General features: G+C 42.2%; 1 protein-coding gene across 5 annotated transcripts in view; it reads right to left on the reverse strand.

The window, feature by feature from the left end:
* The window catches only part of STX17 (syntaxin 17), a 91,582-nt gene that overhangs the window by 60,032 nt on the left and 11,129 nt on the right, over window positions 1-20,421 (reverse strand). For all 5 annotated transcript variants that reach the window (XM_072153061.1, XM_072153056.1, XM_072153058.1 and 2 more), the window contains one exon: window positions 1,809-1,874. In XM_072153061.1, the coding sequence (XP_072009162.1) occupies window positions 1,809-1,874 (66 nt within the window). The remainder of the gene's footprint in view (window positions 1-1,808; window positions 1,875-20,421) is intronic.

Raw genomic sequence — 20,421 nt, forward strand, 5'->3', positions numbered from 1 at the left:
TATGCACTTGCTTTTAGTGGTGCTTATAAGATTGTACGCTTTTCTTCTGTGAGGGTCAAAGTAATGATTATGTGTCCATAATAATTATATGCTTTATGATTGTATACATGTGCCCTTTGCCCTACATTTTTGTACACTGTTCGTTATGAAATACAGAGCTTTTCCCTTACATCAGTTTTAACCAGACATGCAGCTGTCAGCGAAACTCAAGTCTTATGATCAAAAAGCAGATGTTTGTTAAGAATAGCATCAGCATCCAGACTAGCGGTCGATTTACTGTAGACAACGGTGACTGGAAATTCCCCTGGCATAGCAACCAAGGCCTAGTTTTGAGGACCAATCAGCAGGGGTTGGGGGCCAGACATATATGCTTAGCTATAACCAATTATAATGATTTTAATGTATGTAACCACACCTTTTTTGTATGGGTATAAGAAGCTATGTATCAGGAAATAAAGACACAGTTCATTTCTCTTTTCTGTACGGCAAGTTAGGAGCATGAACTTAGGATAAAACAGAACTTCAGTCTTCTGTCTTTTCTTATCAAAATGTGCACGCATGCTCAAATAATTTGGGGTGTCTGAGAGAAGAGAGTAAGGCGGTCTTACACTGCCCCGAAACTTCTTATACACCCCTTTGTCACCTCCCATACACTGGAAGTGGCAGCAGTGTCCCTGTTTTCCTCGTTAAAGCGTGCCACTGCCTGTTCCACCCCAGTTGCCACTGCAGGTGTCGCTAAACAAAATCGGTTAAGTCTCCATACTCTATTCTGTTCCCTAGGGTAATTGTAGATTATAAGTGTAGTGATTAAAGGAGAGTGGTCAGACATAGATCTAGTTAGGTATTCATGGGCTGAGCCCTCTCCATAGCCGGTAAGTTTTTGCTGCAATATGCTGGTGTTATCCCGCCGATCACCACCAGCAAAGCTAGCATGGGCGCTGCTTTCCGTGACGTCATCGGGGAGCAGTGATCGGTTGCCAACACAGGTTGCCGTCTCGTTTAAACCCATTCATTACAATGTGGGATTTGCACATTTTAACGACTGAGGTGGAAAATCGACATATACAAGGGCGTTTTTTTTAAATTTTTCAACATAGTCCCCTTTTAGAAAGATACACTTCTCCCAAAGTTCCGGCCCTTTTTTTAACCCTTCCAAAAATAGGATTTGTCAAATTTCCTCGTTTCAGCTAAAAATTTGTTAGGGAACAATAAAAAGCTGCAGGGAGCCAGATCTGGTGAATACGGGGGGTGCGGCAGCAATTCATAACGCAATACATGGTGGCGACAACTCCGGAAGAATGTGCTGGTTTGTGCTGGTTGTGGTGAAACAGCACCTTCATTTTCGGCAAATATGGCTGCATCTCCTTTGTCGAAGCGGTCCAATAACTCACTGTTGTATTATCCAGTGATCGTCTTCAGCTTCTTTGGAGCAGATTTACTGGGAGAAATGCATTGTTCTGATTGTTGCTTAGTATCTGGTGTGTAATGATGAATCCAGGTTTCATCAACGGTGACAACTCGATGCAATAACTCCTTCGGATCTCACTTAAATTGCTCCAAACAATTTGAAGTTAACAGCCGCATCCGCTTGTTGTCCACCGTGAGAAATCGCGGCACCCATCAGGCCGCCAACTTATCATGTAAAATATTAATTGCCGTTCCGGTCGATATAATGCAGGATGTAGAACAGGAGGCAATGCCATGCGCATCCACTCATACACTCAGTTCAACAACGCCCCCTAATATATTGCTTTTAAATAAATATATGTAAAGGTAGACAAATATTAATATAGCTGTGAATTACTTACCTGCACTGTGCGTCCAGCATTGATATGCTCCTTGTGCAACAGTTCCCATGACCTACACCTTCGATACTAAAATAAGGAAAGAAAAAAAAGGAAAACTTACCAAAGCATCATAACAAATTGATAACACTGCAAATAATCAGTATAAAATGTAATAAAGAAGGTCTAACATCAAAATCAAGCATGGGAAACAGGGGACACTTAGTCATAGATCCAGGCACTGTGATTGTGATTATGTAATCTTCTTATATTCTTCCTTCTAAAATCAGCTTCACAGACTGTTACACTTTTTCTCCCCCCCCCTGCTGTATTCTCACACAGTGGTAGGGTGAAGTGCTCCTGCATACTGTAATACCCTGTGAAGCTACAAGACAAAGGGAGTCTGGTCCACATACACCTCCTGGCTCATTAGCATAGTTTTAAAAGTTGTTTGTAAAAAGAAAGGGGAACATGTACAGGCGGTCCCCTGCTTAAGAACACTCGACTTACATACGACCCCTAGTTACCTAGGGACCTCTGGATATTGGTAATTTATTGTACTTTAGTCCTAGGCTACAATAATCAGCTATAACAGTTATCAAAGGTTTCTGTAATGAAGATTTATTGTTAATCCTGGTTCTTATGACAATCCAACATTTTTAAAATCCAATTGTCACAGAGGCCAAAAAAGTTCTGGCTGGGAGTACAATGATAAAATATACAGTTCTGACTTACATACAAATTTAACTTAAGAACAAACCTACAGACCCTATCTTGTATGTAACCCGGGGACTGCCTCTATAACAAACATAAGTATATCACAGTCAAGGAGCCTAGATCTAGTAAGAGTAAGTGGTCCAGGTTTGTCAAGCTTGATTTTGATGCTAGATTTCCTTTAACTGTTTCCACACTCTGTTTACATTGATGTAAGGTGAAGGCGTGTTTTTTTTTTTTGCTGAATAAATAATTTGTTTTTGTTATTTGCTATCTTTTATAAAAGGTTTTTTAAGTGAGGAAACACAATTTCTTCACAGCATTCTGCATTTTAAATTATTTATAGCTGCTGCTTTATTCCGTCCAACTACGACTGTTTTTATTTACCATAATGGTATATGTACATGAGTCAAAATGACACGTGGAAAACCATGTGTGAAACTGCACAATATATGTGCGGTTTTTATGCACTACTTCAAGCTGATTTGTGGGGGAAGGAGGGAGAGTGGATAAAATATAGGTGTATATGTAATGTCCCGCAAGATGGGTCATTACGAAAGTAAGATCTCTAACTCTACAATTTCTCTGATAGTTATCCTTTGCTGTCATCTACTGTCTGAAAATGGTATTTACCTCTGTATTACATCAGGCTTCTTCCCCTCGCCCCCTCTCTGTTGGCATCCCTCAGCGATCTGTTCTGGGACCCCTGCTCTTCACCCTCTACACCTCTGGCCTGGACACCTAATTAAGTCCTATAGCATTCCTATGCAGATGACACACAGATCTTCTCTCTTCTAGCCAGAATTCCAGAGCGTCTAACAGCCATATCCTACTTTTTCTCTTCCCGTTTTCTAAAACTTAACATGGACAAAACAGAACTCACAGTCACAATTCATGGCTCCACACTCTCCTCAGTCCCTAAAGTCCGCTGCCTTGGAGCTGTCTTTGACTCTGCCTAATCGTTTAAGCCTCAAGAACATATCTCGCATTCGACCCTTCCTCAATCCAGAGTCTAACAAATTACTAGTCCATGCCCTTGTCATCTCTCGCTTGGACTTCTGCAACATTCTTCTCTGCGGTCTCCCGGCTAGCTCTCTAACGCCTCTCCAATCCATCCTAAACTCTGCTGCCCAGCTAATCCATCTATTTCCTCGATTCTCCTCAGCCTTGCCTCTCTGCCAGTTTCTCCACGGGTTACCCATTGCACAGAGAATTCAATTTAATACTAATCATGACCTACAAAGCCATCCACAACTTTTCCCCTCCATATATCTCTGAATTCGAAAGGCAATAACCCCCCACACGACCTACAGCTTCACTCTATTATCATCCGCCCTTCTCACAACCGCATCCAGGACTTTTCCCGTGCATCTCCCATACTCTGGAACGCTCTACCAAAATGTGTCAGACTGTCCCCCACTTTCTAAACCTTCAAATGTAACCTGAAAACCCACCTGTTCAGGTTTGCTTACAACGCACACTAACTGCACTGCTCCCTAACCTCGCATCCCCCCTCTTCCCCAATATAGATTCTGATGCCCTCATGGGCAGGGTGGTCCTCCTACTTGGTAACTGTAGTTTTGTATTTTGTATTTGCACCTGTTTTTGTCTTAATGTAATGTATGTGAATCTCCTTATTGATTGTACAAAAACCCTCTGTACCAATTTATTACTATTAGCAACTACCATTAGCAAGGATCTACTAACCGAATCTGAAAGTAATGTATTTGGACTAAACATCTAAACCACAGTAACTGAACTTAAGAACTACGCTGACTGAATATTAAAAGGCGGTACCCAGACTAAATAACTAACCCTAGGAAAACGGAACGTACTAACAAAGGCCAGCACAAAACTAGATGCAAAACTAGACATCTAGGAAAGTACAGTTTTTTTCATGAAACTGATGCAGTAATGTGAAAAGGAAGAAAAGAAAATGCCTAATCAAAAAAACTAAAGCGATTGTAGATCAAGTCACAAGAATGGCAAAGACACAAGAGAAACTCCAAAAGAAACAAAACATAGTGATTCAAGGGTCCACATGGACCCACATGGACATTCTTGCTTTGACGATTGGGATAATGAGGAATCCAACTTGAACAGGTCAACCAAGGATTTTAAGGTGCTAGCTAAGGCAGTCCCATGAAAAAGAGAAAAAAAGGAAAGTCAGCTCACCCAAAAGTAGTCACAGCTGAAGACATTCTTTGCATGAACCAGAGAAAGCTGATTCAGGGCAGTGTAAAGCTAAATTAATGAGAAAATCGATCCTGCAAAGAAAATTCTAGGGAGAAATCTTCCTTTATTGAAAAAAAAGTAAAAACATCAGGAATCCATGAAAAAAGTCTGACGTGTTCTGAATAGTGAAGATTCTTAGTCGTAGCCCATAGGTAAATTAGACACATGTTTAAATAGAACTCAAAGACTGAAAACACAGGTATCCAAATCGGTGACACGCCTCTATGTGTCACATGGGTAAGGTAAAGTATTAAGGTAGCGCTGCAAGGTTTAGGAGAAACTAGTAGCATATATACATAAAGTAATTTATACCCGATGCATAACATGTATTTAAGGCTAAGTATCCAATATGCCTCCCTGTTCCTAACCTTGTGAAGCCAGTCTCCTCCCATTTTGGGGCGTTTTACTTTCTCAATGGGGATAACTTACATGCTATGAAGTATACCTTGATGACATTCTCTGAAGTGTTTGGAGACTCCCGAAAGATTTTTCTGTAATGTGGGCAAAGAGTTTGATGTCGCACCTGTAATGTGCTCTGCTATTCTGTGTTTTCATTTGCAAATGGTACTGCCAATATATTGGACATTGCATAGAGTGCATGATATTAAATAAATAACGTGATCAGTGTCACAGTTTATAAAGTTATTGATTTTATATGTGACATTAGTATTGAAAGAGGTGTACGCCAGGGTTTTCAAAATGCATTGGCATATATTGCAACATGTGCCTCCACATTTAAAACGGCCTCCTATGGTTAACCAATTGGTCCCCACAGATTCCCTAACAAATTGATTCGAGGCCAATATTTTACCCAGAGATTGGGAATTTCTAGAAACTACATCCTTGACTCAAAACCCGTGCTAAAATAGGTTCTTGATACAGAAAGAGCAGATGCTTCATAATGATTTTCTTTCTCTTTTCATATTGTAGGATATAGGCGGTAACAAATATTGGTGTGGATTTGTTTTCTGTAGAGGGGGTGTGACATTTTTTTTATGAAGTAAAGATGTTCAATAATGATGTATCGAATTATCTCTTACCCATCTAATATTATGTCGTTTCTAACCTCTATGCTGCAATCGTGTAGAAATCGGATTGTAAACGATTCTTTAGTAGAGCAAATCCTTTTGGGTCTAATAAATTCCCCTTTAGGTAAATTTTTTAACATGGGGAGGATGACATACATTTGGCTGAATACATTTACTGGTGGAGACTCCTATTAACTTCAGATCCAAAAATGGAAAGTATGAATTGTAGAGTATGATTATAAGTATTACGGTATTGTGTGAACAGGGCTATATCTGCAGTGGACCCACACCAAATCAGTAGACAATCGTCTATGTATCTATAGTATGAGTGTATATTATGTTGAAAGGGATTGTTTAAATGAAAAATATTGGTTTCTTCATACCATGCTACATATAGCTTGGCCAGAGAAGGGAAAATTTTGAGCCCATAGAGCAGCCTTGGCACTATGGAGGACCTCCTAAACATAATCAACTAAAGTTCATGCAAAATTGCTGTATTTTGTTAGATGGTGTTCCAATGCTTTGACAGCACTGCGTCACAGGTAAGCCACATGAAGTCATCTTGCCATTTCACATTTTGCATGCATTTTTTTTTGCATCACCTCGAAACTGTCCTTCACATATCCCAGGGTCCGAACAACAAAGGGCTGTAGGATGTTTTTTAACCAACTGGACAAATGGTCTAGTAAGGAGTTCACTCCTGCTACAATGGTTCTTAAGGGGGGGGAGCTAGACATTCTTATCAGATTTATGGGTGTGGTAACGGTAATAGAAAATCTGCTATTTCTTTGGAAAAAATGCCTAAAAGAACTCCATCGTTTAGTAAATTAGACATGCATAATGTAATTTGAGGGGTGGGATCAAAGGATAATTTACAGTTAGTGATTGTGTCATTTAATAACAGGATAACTTGTTTGTGATATAAGTCTCTGTCTAATATCAAATGGAACCTTCTTTATCAGATGCTTTAATAAGGATGTATGGATTTTGTTTTAATTCTGTCAGTGCCAGAGATTCTTGTCTGGTGAGATTACGATACAAATCCGTAAGTTAATTCTTTACTTGTTTCTGGAAATGATACATGATCAACTCTGGAGTCGACTAGATCGAAAAAAAAGATTTTTTGTTTTCACTAAGTGAGAGGTGTTCAAAAAAGGAACATCTGGGGTTTTAGAGATATGTTGTAAGTCCAGTAATTGTTGGGTAGTTACTTGTTTTCCGAAAAAGTGGTATCCACAGAAAAGTAAACTGACCCCGCTCACTATACATGGTAGTTGTCAATGGACTAGAAACCATATTCGATTCGGTATTGTTTTGTACAAAAAAGTGTCTTTTTAAAAGTCCTTATGAATTTGTTCACATCTAAGATGGTATTGTAAAGGTCCATGTTGTTAGATGATAAGAAATTTAATTACTATTTACTATTAAAATTGTTATCATAGACTATAGTGGGTGCTTTATAAAAACGTAGGCCATAGGGTATCATTTTGATCACTATCTAGTCAGGGTGGTATAATCCCAACATATACGTATTTGACTTGACATAGCTTTTTCTAGTTCTCGCATTAGTCCTTTTAAGGGAGTGTTTGTATGTGTAGTAAAATTAGAAGTAGAAAAAATGTGTTGGGCTCTGTTCATATGTCCGGCATTGAGAAAGATAGGAAAAGTTTGTCCGGTATTACCTGTTTCTGGTATTTTTGGAGTAGTCATTATAATAAAAAGATATGTAATTTGGGAAAAAATTTAAAAACAAATATAAATATAAAATGTCTTCAACAAAAATTTTTCTTAGAATTTAACTTAAGGGTGTGTGTTGGGGAGATACATGAAAAAGAGGGAAAAAAAGGAAAATCAGCTCACCCAAAAGTAGTCAAAGCTGAAGACATTCTTTGCATGAACCAGAGAAAGCTGAGTCCGAGTCTGTATGAAGCCAAACAAATGAAAAATCGACCCAGCAAAGAAAATTCCATGGAGAAATCTTTTATAAAGTTAAAAACACCTTTACTGAAAAAAATAGTAAAAACATCAGGGATCCATGAAAAAAAGTCTGTCACGTTTCGAATTGTGAAGATTCTTAGTCGTAGCAAGTTTGGACACATGTAGCTAAGGCAGTTGCTAGAGAATTAGCTCAGAAACTAAGCAACTTGAGGAAATCAATGAGGCACCATCTGCTTGAACTAAATGAAAAACAAACCAGTTTGGACTAACTGGAATGATGTGTTTTGTCCCAGGAAGAAGAGATATAGCACCTACATGTAGGCCAGGCAGAGATATGAAACAGCAACAAAAACTTAATGGCAAAAAATTAGGACCTGGAAAACAAGTCAAGACGAAAAAATATACAAATAGGTGGTGTACCAGAATCAGTACAGAATTCTGCATCAAAATCCCAGAATCACATGAGCTGTAGTCTGATTTGGCAAGCTCTGTACAGAGCTGTGTAATCTATGTTTGCTTTATAAATAAAGGAATTATTATTATTTTTAAGTCACCATTATGCGTAAAGAGAGCCCACCGTATCGGACCACTTCGCCAAGGACAGGAAAGCCAGACTATCAAGACAAAGTTGCTATCATGAGGACATATATGAGCAAAAAAAAACCCCTGACTATAGACGGCGCAAAACTCCTACTCTTCCAGGACTATTCTTTAGAGACATCAAGCAAAAGGAAGACTATGCCTATCAACGGCCCACCGATTTCTTTTTTGATACTGAAGAGGCGCAGCTATATGTAGAAAGAAACTTTAGCAATAAATGATGGAGGCTAAGGCGATGGGGGGAGTGACAGGGTGAGATGGGGCATAGGTAGAGGAGACAAAAAAAACCCTGCTCTCTCAACAGCAATCCTCCTTGCCCCGGTCAACCACACAAATATATATGAATACGGTATCAATATGTTGATACTAACAATGTATTTTAAGGAAAGATGCAGGGAAACTGAGATTAGGGACGGACGAGCTTCAGGATGGGAAGAAAGTTGAAAAGAATAGGGGACCGGGACTGCAATGTACACAATAAAATTTTGCATTCTAAAACATGCTACACATAGCTGAAGCTATTAAATTTGTGTAGTGGAACGTAATGGGAATTGGCACCCCAGCTGAAAGAGAAAAAATTCTTTGCCACTCAGAAAATTTAAAAAACACATTTAGCCTTGCTTTTGGCTCACCCTCTATATTGAAAACAGGGTAGCAATTTTGATCATTAAAAATCTACCCTTAAAGGTGACAAACTTTATAAATGATAATAAGGACAGTGTCAGGATAAGTGGATCCTCTGGACCACCGCAGGAGATGGAACTAGCCGACACCTGGGACCGAAGTCTAAGTGGCACCTGGTTTTCACCAGAGCCCGCCGCAAAGCGGGTTGGACTTGCTGCGGCAGGTTACCACCAGGTCGTTCCACAGGTGCGTCGGCAGCCGAGGTCGAGGTACCTCGACCTCTCGTGGTCAAGTCCAGGCTCAGGGTCAGGGCAGACAGCAGAGATGCAAGGTCAAGTCCAAATCCGGGGTCAGCAACGGGAGGTCCAGGCAGCTGGGAACGGGAACACAGGCACATGGGACACAGCAACATGGAGGAACTCGGATAACACAGCAACACGGAGGAACTTGGGTAACACACAGGAACGCAGGAATACACAGGAATGCAAGAATAATCACCAGGAAGCTTTCTCTCAGGCTCAAAGATCCGGCAGGGCTTGCAGGAAGAAGCAGGCTTATGTAGAATTAGGCAATTTGGGCAGCGCCAAATCTGGAGAAGCGGACGCACGCTCACAGCCGAGGAGAGCGATCCAGGAGCCGGGACAGGTGAGGTGCGCTGGCGGTGCGCTGGTGGGGGCAGAGGAGCACGGGTGAGCCTGCGACCCACGATATGGGTCGTGGGACCACCCGTGACAGACAGATGGTGCAGCATAGACTTAGACCTAGACACAACAGAACTGAGAACAATCTGCATCTATGCACCTAATAAGAACCAAAAAACTTTTCAGGATATATTCATCCTCGTAATAACAGCCGACAATAAGAGAAAAATCATACTCTCTGGGGACTTTAATTTGGCAGTAGACAATGAGGTAGACCGATCAACCCTCTCAAATCCTTATAGACAATTTTATGGATATAAATAACATAATAAACATCTGGAGGTACATGAACCCTGTCAAACAAGAATATACTTTCTTCTTCCACACCCATGGATGTATGTCAAGATTGGACTACCACTTCATAACCAGGGTACTGTTTGCCTCAGTCAGAAAGGTGGGAAACTGCAATATGGTACTATCAGACCATGCTCCAGTCCAACTGACAATATAGCTAAGCAAAACCCATCAGAAACACAGCCTGTGGTATTTCCACAATTTTCTGACTAATGATGAGAATTTTGTGGGACTTCATATTTGGTGGTCCAAATATGAAAAGGACCCAGTGCACGAAACTCACGTAAAGGACCCAGTCTTTTTTGTGAGGCAGGGAAATGTATTATGAGTTTATAGCATAAACTATATATCCCAAAACGAAAAACACTTGAAAGGTACACTGCAGTAAAACAAACATAAAAATTACATAAATAACCCAACAAAAGAAAACAAAGAGTATGATAGAAGCTAAAAAATGTGAGATAATTACTACGTTAAACTTTACAAGAAAGAACAGTGTGATAAACTGGCACATATATGGTAATAAAAGGAGGCAAGATATTAGGGCTGATTTACTAAGGTCCTGCGGCCAGTTTCCATCAGGTTGTCTGACGGTTTCGGGGATCGCACTTGGGATTGTGTAGCCCCAATCGGATTTCGGTGCCGGCTTTCACGCGACACAAATCAGGTGGGGAAGTGGGCCTTCAGACGATCAGACGGATTTGGACAATGCGCAGGATTTAACATGTCAACTTGTGTCGCAAGACATGCACTTACATACACTAGGAAGAAGAAGGTGAACTCTGGCGGACCTCAGCGGGGAAGCGACACAAGCACGATCTCGGGTGCACAATCTTGGTGAATTGCGCCGGACTTCATCCTTGTCGGACATCGCGACAGGTAAGTAAATGTTCCCCATATTCTGCACTTACCAAACCAAAAAAAAAAAAAACCCTATGGTATCAGTGCCAAAAAAGAAAACGGCAGTAACACCTTTAAAGACCCCAAATCAATTCTTGCAGTATTTTCCAAATACTACAAGAAATTGTATAATTTGTTAAAAACTTATTGTAAAAGGAGACAAGTTTTTAGATGAAATATCAATTCCAAAAATAAGCCAAGTACAAATTCTTACAACAAACTCCCCAATCACAGATTCTGAAATAGAAAAACTAATTACTATGAGTATGAATGGTTAACACATTTTTAGAAACTTGTTAAATACAGTTAAAAAGGTTTATTTAATAAGATGCTCTTCAATGGCAATATACTGCCTCAGGAAAGACAGCATTGTTAAAAACATTATTAAAAATTGGCAGAGACCCCTTTTGCCCTCTTCTTACAGACCATTATTCATGATAAACCGGGTTATTAAATACCTGACTAAAATCTTGGCTCATCAGCTTGCGGAAATCGCTCCAACTATAATAATTTTGCCTGGATATGGATAGAAATGGATAGACTAATACCGTATATACTCGAGTATAAGCCAATCCGAGTATAAGCCGAGACCCCTAATTTTACCACCAAAAAAACTGGGAAAACCTATTGACTCGAGTATAAGCCGAGAGTGGGAAATGGATTGGTCACAGGCCCCCCCAGTATATAGCCAGCCAGCCCCCTATAGTATACAGCCATCCCAGCCTGCCCCCAGTAGTATACAGCACTGCCCCCAGTAGTATACAGCACTGCCCAGCCTGCCCCCAGTAGTATACAGCACTGCCCAGCCTGCCCCCAGTAGTATACAGCACTGCCCAGCCTGCCCCCAGTAGTATACAGCACTGCCCAGCCTGCCCCCAGTAGTATACAGAACTGCCCAGCCTGCCCCCAGTAGTATACAGCACTGCCCAGCCTGCCCCCAGTAGTATACAGCACTGCCCAGCCTGCCCCCAGTAGTATACAGCACTGCCCAGCCTGCCCCCAGTAGTATACAGCCCAGCCCAGCATTAAAAAAAAATAATAAACTTATATACTCGCCCTCCGGTGGCCCTGATCTGCAGCGCTGCTCCCCCGATGTCCGCGCGGCTCGTCTTCTGGCTTCCGCTCATCGCACTTGGCGCTGCCATTGCTCAGCGGCACCTGGGAGAGAGCAATGGTGGCGCCCAGCGCGATGTACAGAAGGCAGAAGATGGGCGTGGAAGCCAAAAGAGGACCCGCACGGACATTGGGGGAGCAGCGCTGCAGATCGGGGCCACCGGAGGGTGAGTATATAAGTTAAGTATTTTTTAAGTAGTTTTTAAGTGACTTGTGACTTGTGTATACACAAGTATATACGGTAATCTGAAGATTACTAAACAGTGCTAGACTGGGCACTGACCAATCCATCCTCATGAAGGATGCAGTCTGTCAATTGATACCGAAAAGGCTAGAATTGGAATGGCTCTTCAGGGTTCTTTCTAGAATGGGTTTTAGTTCACCAATTTTGTAAGAAATCTGTACTAAGAAGCAGAAACCCTAGTTACAATATCAGGAGAAATGTTGATCCCCTTCAACTTAAAAAAAAGGTACCAGAGAAGGCTGCCGACTATCCCAATTCTTTTTAAAGAGAACCTTTCACTACCTCACACATGTGGAGATTAGCATACCATCCTGTAGGGGCTGCTACACAGATTCAGAGGCACTTTGAATTTTCTTTCTGGCCCTGCGGTTGTGGAGATATAATTCCCAGTATCTGACCATTATAATCTATGCTTAGTTAGGAGCTGGGGCTGGAGATGTGTGTTATGCTAATCTTCTCTCATACTGTCAAATCAGTGGCAGGCAATGTCGGAGAAGTTACTATGAACAATAGTGAGCTGTGATTTTTGTGATGTTCATCTAAAGGCAATGTTCACACACATTCCGCTTACATGACGTTTGTGGTGTGTTAACGTTTATGCTGCATTTGTGTCACGGTAACACTTATGTGGCGTTTGTGATGCTTTTCCACTAACATGGAGTTTACGCTTACATGACTTTTGCAACGTTTTTATGCTAACGCAGCATTTGCGTGGCATTCACGCTTAAAAGGCGTTTGCGTTGCGTTTATACTTACAAAGAGTTTTCGTTGCGTTTAGGCATACATTGCATCTGCATCACATTTGTGTCGCATCTAAGCTTAAGTGGCATGTATGTGTAGATGGGCTTTGTGTTACATTTACGCTTTGGCTGCATTTAGGTTTATGTCGAAGCCCTGGCCTGGGTTACCCCTCTATGGGACAGAGGCAATCAGCTCATGGCAACTTACATTGCATTTCTGGCGGAATTCCACCTGTGTTTGGAGAACCCGCACGAGCCTCCTCAGCTGACACTCCGCTGCTTAACCTGCGCCAAGGGGACTCGTCTGTGGGAGAGTATGCAGTTCAGTTCTGCACCCTGACCTCTGAACTCACCTGGAACAATGCAGTCCTATCTGCAACCTTCAAAAAGGGACTTTCATCTCAATTTAAGGATGCATTGGCCACTCGTGCATTCTCTCAGTGGTCTCATCACACTGGCCTCTCAGATTGACGTGCGGTTCATGGAGCGCGCTGAAGAGTTATGTCACGATTATCCTCGACCACGGCTTGACGTCTACCTTGACTGGCACCTGCCTTCCAAAAGCCGCTCCAGCCTCCAGACGCACGCTCTGCAGAGGAACCTATGCAGGTGGACAGAGCACGACTCTCTCTACAGGAACGTTCCAGATAGTGTCAGGAGAATCTTTGCATGTATTGAGCCGATCCAAAGCACTTCACTGTTGCTTGTCCACTCCGGGAAACACCAGCACCTAGGGTTCTTTGGAGAAGAGTCTTTAGGTGTAAACAAAGCTTCTCCACATTTGACTATTCTTGAGCTCCTCAGCTTCAGCACCCGCACTCCATTTCAGGTTTCAGCTTTCTTGGACTCTGGTTCTGTGGGGAACTTTGTGGATTCTGCTTTTGTCTCCCAGCATCACATTCCGGTGGTTCCTCTAAAGCAGCCTCTTGTAACCGCCTCAGTCAGTGGACAAATTCCCTCTGATCCGGTCTGGTGCCGCATTGAGCCCATCTCTCTGCAAGTAGGAGCTCTTCACAAGGAAAGACTGTGCTGCCACGCTTCACCACCTCTATCCTCCTGGGTCTCCCGTGGCTGCAACTCCATGCTCCCGTCCCTAACTGGAAGACGGGAGAGATCCTTCATTGGGGACCAGAGTGTCAGTCTCACTGCAAGGTGGCGCCTCTACCTGTTTTGACTTCCTCCGTGACTCCCAAGTCCTTGGAGGGTCTACCTGTGTGTTACCAGAACTTTGCCAATGTTTTTTTCCAAGAAACAAGAAGAGACTTTGCCACCGCCTCTATGACTCCCCTATGGATCTTTTGCCTGGCTCTTCTCCTCCCAGGGGTCATGTGTATACTCTTTCAGGAGAGACTGCTGCTATGTTGGAGTATATTAAAGAGAACCCGCTCTTCTTTTCACGGTTCAACCTGCTGATCCATTTCCCTCCTGCAGAAAAGAATATCAAAGCTTGTGCCTCCGAAGTCAATGGAGAGGAGCTGGTCCCTCAGTATATTATCTCTCCTGAACAACTGGTTGTTGCCACCTCAGTGGATCTTCGGCAGCTTCCCCCCCAGCAAGACATATGTCAAACCTGCACTCCAGAAGAGGATTTTGTCTTGGGGACTGCATCTGGCTCGGCACCCTGGACTGCAACGAACCATGCCCCTTATCTCCTGCTACTACTGGTGGCCTGACCTGGTCAAAGATGTTTGGGATTTCATGGGGTCCTGCACTTCCTTTGCCTGTAATAAGCTTTCACACCTCAAACCAGCTGGCCTGTTGCTTCCGTTGCCGATACCCAGTCGCCCGTGGTCTGAGGTGTACTTTGTCACAGATCTTCCATCTTCTTCTGGCAATACCATCATCTGGGTGGTGACTGACCGGTTTTCCAAGATGTCCGATTTTGTTTCCCTTCCAGGTCTACTGTCTGCTCCACGTCTTGTCAGTTTGTTCCCAGCTGCAAATAAATCTGGACTTTTCTTCTGCTTACCACCGTCAGTCAAATGGTAAAGTAGAAGGGTGAATCAGACTTTGGGCTGTTATCTCCGTCACTTTGTCTCTGTCTGTCAAGATGACTGGTCCTACCTGCTACCATGAGTTCTCCTATAACTCCCTGGAATCTCGGTCTGCTGGGGCAGCTCCTTTCTTTGTTGTCTACGGATGAATTCCTTGCCCTCCTCATCCTCTGTCCAATCCCTTGGATGTCCCTGCGGTAGAGGGGACCTCAAATCTATTTGGGAACAGACCCGTCAGTCTCTCCTCTGGGCCATTAGCCGCACCAAGACCCAGGCTGATAAGAAACGTAGGACTCCTCCTGTCTTCTCTCCGGGTGGCAAGTTGTGGTTATCTTCCAGATACGTCCTGCTGAAGATACCTACAAGCTAGGTCCCTGTTTTATCTGTCCTTTTGAAATGATTAAGTGCATAAATCCTGTGGAGTATAAGCTCCGCCTTCCTCCAATGTTTCACATCCCAAACTCCTTGTCTCCCTACTGAAAATATTCTGGACTGTAGCATCCTCCAGAGGTTTCTCCGGACCAAGAAAAAAAGGAGGCGAAAGGAGGGGGGCTACTGTCACGGGTGCTCCTGCGAATCACGTATCGGATCGCAGGCACTCCCATGCCCTATCCGTGGCGGCACCCTGTCCCGAGCGCAGTCACCTCTCTGCTTTCCTGCTCCCATCCCAGCTGGCCAGTGTGCGCGTCCACGCTCCCTAGGTTGTGTGCGCTGGTACTCGCAGATTTAAAGGGCCAGCGCGCCACTGATTTGTGCTGCCCACTTCCAGGATTCCTTAAAAGCTGGCTGTTCCCAGCATTTCCCGCTGGATCTTAGAGCTCCTAGCCTTTGAGATTCCTATATGCGTTCCTTGCATTCTGATCTCCTGTTGTGACCCCGGACGCGGCCCTGACCTTGCACCTTCACAGCCAGCCCTGATCATCTAACCATCCATTTCACTGTAAAAGTACTCCATGACTACTATATACATGATAAATGTAAAATGCTTCTAACCATCTTAGATGCTTTGTGAGCCAATGTGGAATCTGGTTTAACACGCTATAGTCATGGATGAACAGTAGTTTCACATAACAAAGAGATATTATAGACATACAAACATAAAGGGAATAGGTGTTGATCAATGACAACCAAAACCTAAAGGGGGACCGGGACTAGCTGTACTTGGTACACCCTATCCCGTACTGGGAAAAACACTAAGGCCTCAAATCGGGACCGCAGCCCTGACCAGCTGCCTACCAGACTGGAACATTTCCCTAAATAGGAGTCCCTAGAAGAGACCTATCTAACTCCCGTAGGTGCTTTGATAGGGTTATAAATTGTGCAAGGCATTGAACATAAAATCCGGACATGCAATGTTTCACCATAAAGGCTCGTCAGGCTATGGCCATGGAATAAAAGATAACATGCTTAGGCTATACGGTGAAAAACAAAAAAATTTAAAAATCCATTACAGAATTGATGCTTTTCTACTTCTCTGTGCCGAAAAATAAGTTAATACATTTTCAAAAAATAGGGTATAACAACCCCTAAATGGTAATGGAAAATGCATCATGCGAAAAAAAATGCTGTCCCATGACCCCACCGAAAAACTAACATTTTATAGGCTACAAAAGGCTGCCAATGAGGAAACTAAAATCCACTACAGGACAAAACAGGCAGTTGCATGGCACTCCTTCCCTTCTGCACCTCGTTGTGCGGCCAAGAACATGTAACGTCCACATGTGGCATATCTCTGTACTCGGAAGAAACTGCATAACAAATATTATGATGGGTTTTCTCTTTTTTTCTTTTAGAAATGTGTAATTTTTAGGGATAAATTAATGCATTACTGAAAAAATTAGACCATTCTAAATTTCAACTTGATTTTGTTTTAATTTTTTTAACTCAAAGGGTTAAAAATCTTCCTAAAAGCAGTTTCTAGTACTTTGAGGGATGCACTTTTGAAAATGGGGAGGTGTTACGGGTATCCCTGTGTACCTCCTCACACCGGCTGCAGGCTTCCATCTGTCCATGTAGCCCATCTCTTCCTATGACTCCTGCCGGATCTTTGTGCCCAGTTGCCATAGAGAAAGCATTTTTATTGATACTCTTGTGATTTATCCGTTGTGACCCCTGCTTCGTTTCCTGACCTTGATTCTCTGCCGCCTACCATGACCTTCGGGGGCTAACTCAGATACTGTGCCGGTCCTGACCTCCTGCCAACTCCGACTCGGTCTGTCATCTCTGTACCCCTCCTTGGCAACCACCGCAAGCGAGTCGTGCCTATGGAGCGAACTGGTGGTATCCCCTCTTTTGCAAAGTCTTCTGCTTCACTTGGCTCCTTTCTTCCAAAGACCACCACAGCCGCCCTTCTTGCTTGTCGTAGAGGAGGCCATGCTGTTGGGCAAAGCTCTTCCCACACCCCAAGAACGCTCCAGACAATGAAGAAAACCTTTGCCTTTACTGTGCTATCCTGGAGCACTTTCTCATTACCTGTTCACCCTGTATATAGCTCTATGTACTTATAGGAAATATTGTGTCGATTTTTTTACACGGTGCCTTGCATTACATTAAAAACATGTGACATGGAGGATGAGGAGGAGTAGAAGTCCATAGAGGCTGCTGTGACTTCAAGAGGCTAAAGAGATTATGTCACCCTTAAATGCTAAATAGTAAGGAATCATAAGGCATGAGAAGGAGTAGATTGGAGGGGCCAGCCGAGCATGACATGCCCCATCTGATGCCAGGTAATATAAGATAAAAGGCGATTTATGTGGTTGTAAGTGTAACTATTTTTAGCTAAAGGAAGGGTGTCACTTAATATTGCTCTACAGGAACCTGTGACAGGAACCTGTCACTAGCTGTAAATGTGAATGGGGGTTCCCAGGATGTTCTTGGCGTGAATCATTCAAAGTAGCAACTTCGTATCAATCAAACTTCTTTATTGGTTTGCTCAGTAAAACACGTTCCGAGCCCGATCCGGGCTCTTCAAAATTTACATAAAGCATGTAGTGTGGTTTGAGCATGCAGCCTATTTACATAATTGTTTGGCAGAATTAAGTTTTTTTTTTTTAATTCCGTCAGCTTTATGCCCCTTGTTAACAAGCAAATAAAAACAAGCAGATAAAAATAGTTGAAGCGGGTCGTTGACGTTGTCTGTAATTTTTACAATCAGCGTGTGGCTCCTTTATTAATAACTATATTAATAACAGATTAATGCTACAATAAATAAATTCAGAATGAAAAAATGTATACAACCATAAAAGACATAAAATATTTAAAATAACGGATATAAAAGTATTTTGTTCCTGTTTGTAGTGTGCATGAAGTAGGAAATAAAAAAAACATAAACAAACTTTTATACAATTCCTAATATTTTCATCTATTAGCCATCTAGTCAATAGAAAGATAGATCATTTTTATTTTTTTTGGTTTTTATCCCCTGACCCTCCCATCCTCCCTCCGGCGGTAGACGGCTATCCTAAGTAACTTTTATTATTACAGCACCCCACTATACTATGTTCCTAAGAACCTCTATCTTATCTTCCCACTAGCGTGATCTATTTAACCACACTTCCCAGACTTTCTCTCTTATATTTTCTCTATCCGAGGCCTCCTGTCTATCAGCATGGCATAAAAGATCAAACCTTGCCTCCCATTCCCTCACATTAGGTGACTCCTTATCTTTTCAGTGATATAGGATTACTTTCCTGGCTACTAAAAGGCCTCTTGATATATACAACACATTTTTTAGCACTCCCACTATACCCAGTTTCGTGCCTAGAATATTAGATTTAAATACTGATCCTAATCTTTCTACTACCTAGAAAGATAGCGTCAGCGTCTATTAGGTTACATCTAGGGCATTTTTCCTCCTTTTTCCGAAAGAAGTTTAAACGTTTCGGTGTTATATGGGCTCTATGTACTATATATATCTGAGTTACGATATAAGACATATTTTTGGTAGTTTTTTTATCATATGTAATGAATCTACCCACTTTTCCACCGTTAAATTTGCCACATCTTTTTTCCACCTTTCAAAACAGTCCTTGGCAGGGGGGTGTATTTCCCTTTTTTGTAGAATATTATAAACCCTATATAATATTCTTTCGATATCTACCTGTGGGGCAAAGTAAGCCTCCAGTGGGTGTACCAGTTCCCTAAAGTCCTCCTCTCGTTGACGAGCACTGAAGGCATGAAGAACCCCCTTACTATCAGAGAAAAGGCCAATTTTACAGATTCCACTGTGAACCTGTGGTATAAAATCCAGTTATTTAAGTTTTTTAAATTTATGATCAACCGAAACGACCCGTTTGTTTTTTTAAAAGGAATAAAGGGCATTCCACTCATTTTTCTTGCGGGACTGGAACAATCACATCCAGCATCAATAGATCCTGGATGTTGGTCCATAGGAGATTTTTTTGTGTGGGTTGGGAGGAAATAAGGAACTTGAGTTAGGGGGATTTTTGTAGCCTGTTTTAGTAACTGAAATACCCAAGGATTTTGGGTGATCTCCTTTATGAGTCTGCCCCCCACCTAGCATCACTTTTATGTTTTGGGTAATGAGGAAGCCTTTTCCCCTTGGAGAATTCAAGTGGCCTACCCTATCCCTGGATTTGGGAAAGTCCTTACTATCTTAAAAGAGGTAAAAAAAAAAGGCTGCTTTTTTGTGGGCCTTCTTTCTGGAAATTCCTTTTTCCTATCTGAAGCTTTCTCTAAGATGGAATATAGGTCTGGACCAAAGAGTAACTTACCCTGGATGGGAAGGCCACAAAGTTTATTTTTTGTTATTTAAAATCCACTCCCTAATGTTTCAACCAGGGAGCTCTGTGCAAAGAATTTAAAACCACGCTCTCTTTGGCTAAAAATCTTATGCTTTCAGCGGAAGCATCCACCAAAAAGACTGAGGGTAATTTTAAAAGAGGAAGGGACTGAAGGTTAGTTTACCTAGGGGTCTTTTCTTTAAGGTGAGTTTCCAGTTCCCCTAACCAATAGTGTACTGCTACGGGCTACTGAAGTGGCTATCACATTTGATTTAAGATTTGTCATTGAGGAATCCCAAGCTTTTTTAAGAAGGGCATCGTACTTGCGTTCCATAGGGTTGGTTAACTGTGATGCGTCCTGAAAGGGTAAGTTTGTACATTTAACAACTTTGGTTACAGAACCATCAGCTCCTGGAGGGTGTTCCCACCACTCGTTATCATGGATTAAAGACCTATTATGGAATTCCAACGTTTCTATGAATACGGCAATAGAATACACACCCTGTTAGCAAGACAACTTCAAGACCGAACAGCCACAATCCTCATAGCCTCAGGGACAATGCAGAGACCACCCACTATTACCCAGAGAGGATAACACAAATATTTGAAATATATTATCATAATCTTTATAACCTCCCTGCCAAATGTTCTCTGAATTCGCAGACCAAAATGGTAACCCTAGAACAATACCTCAGAGGCTGTAATCTTCCTGAATTGTCATCTAATGCTCTTTTATAACGGTGATCCTGATACCGGGAAAGGATCCCCTT

The sequence above is a fragment of the Engystomops pustulosus genome, chromosome 5 (assembly GCF_040894005.1).
Source record: "Engystomops pustulosus chromosome 5, aEngPut4.maternal, whole genome shotgun sequence".
NCBI lineage: Eukaryota > Metazoa > Chordata > Amphibia > Anura > Leptodactylidae > Engystomops > Engystomops pustulosus.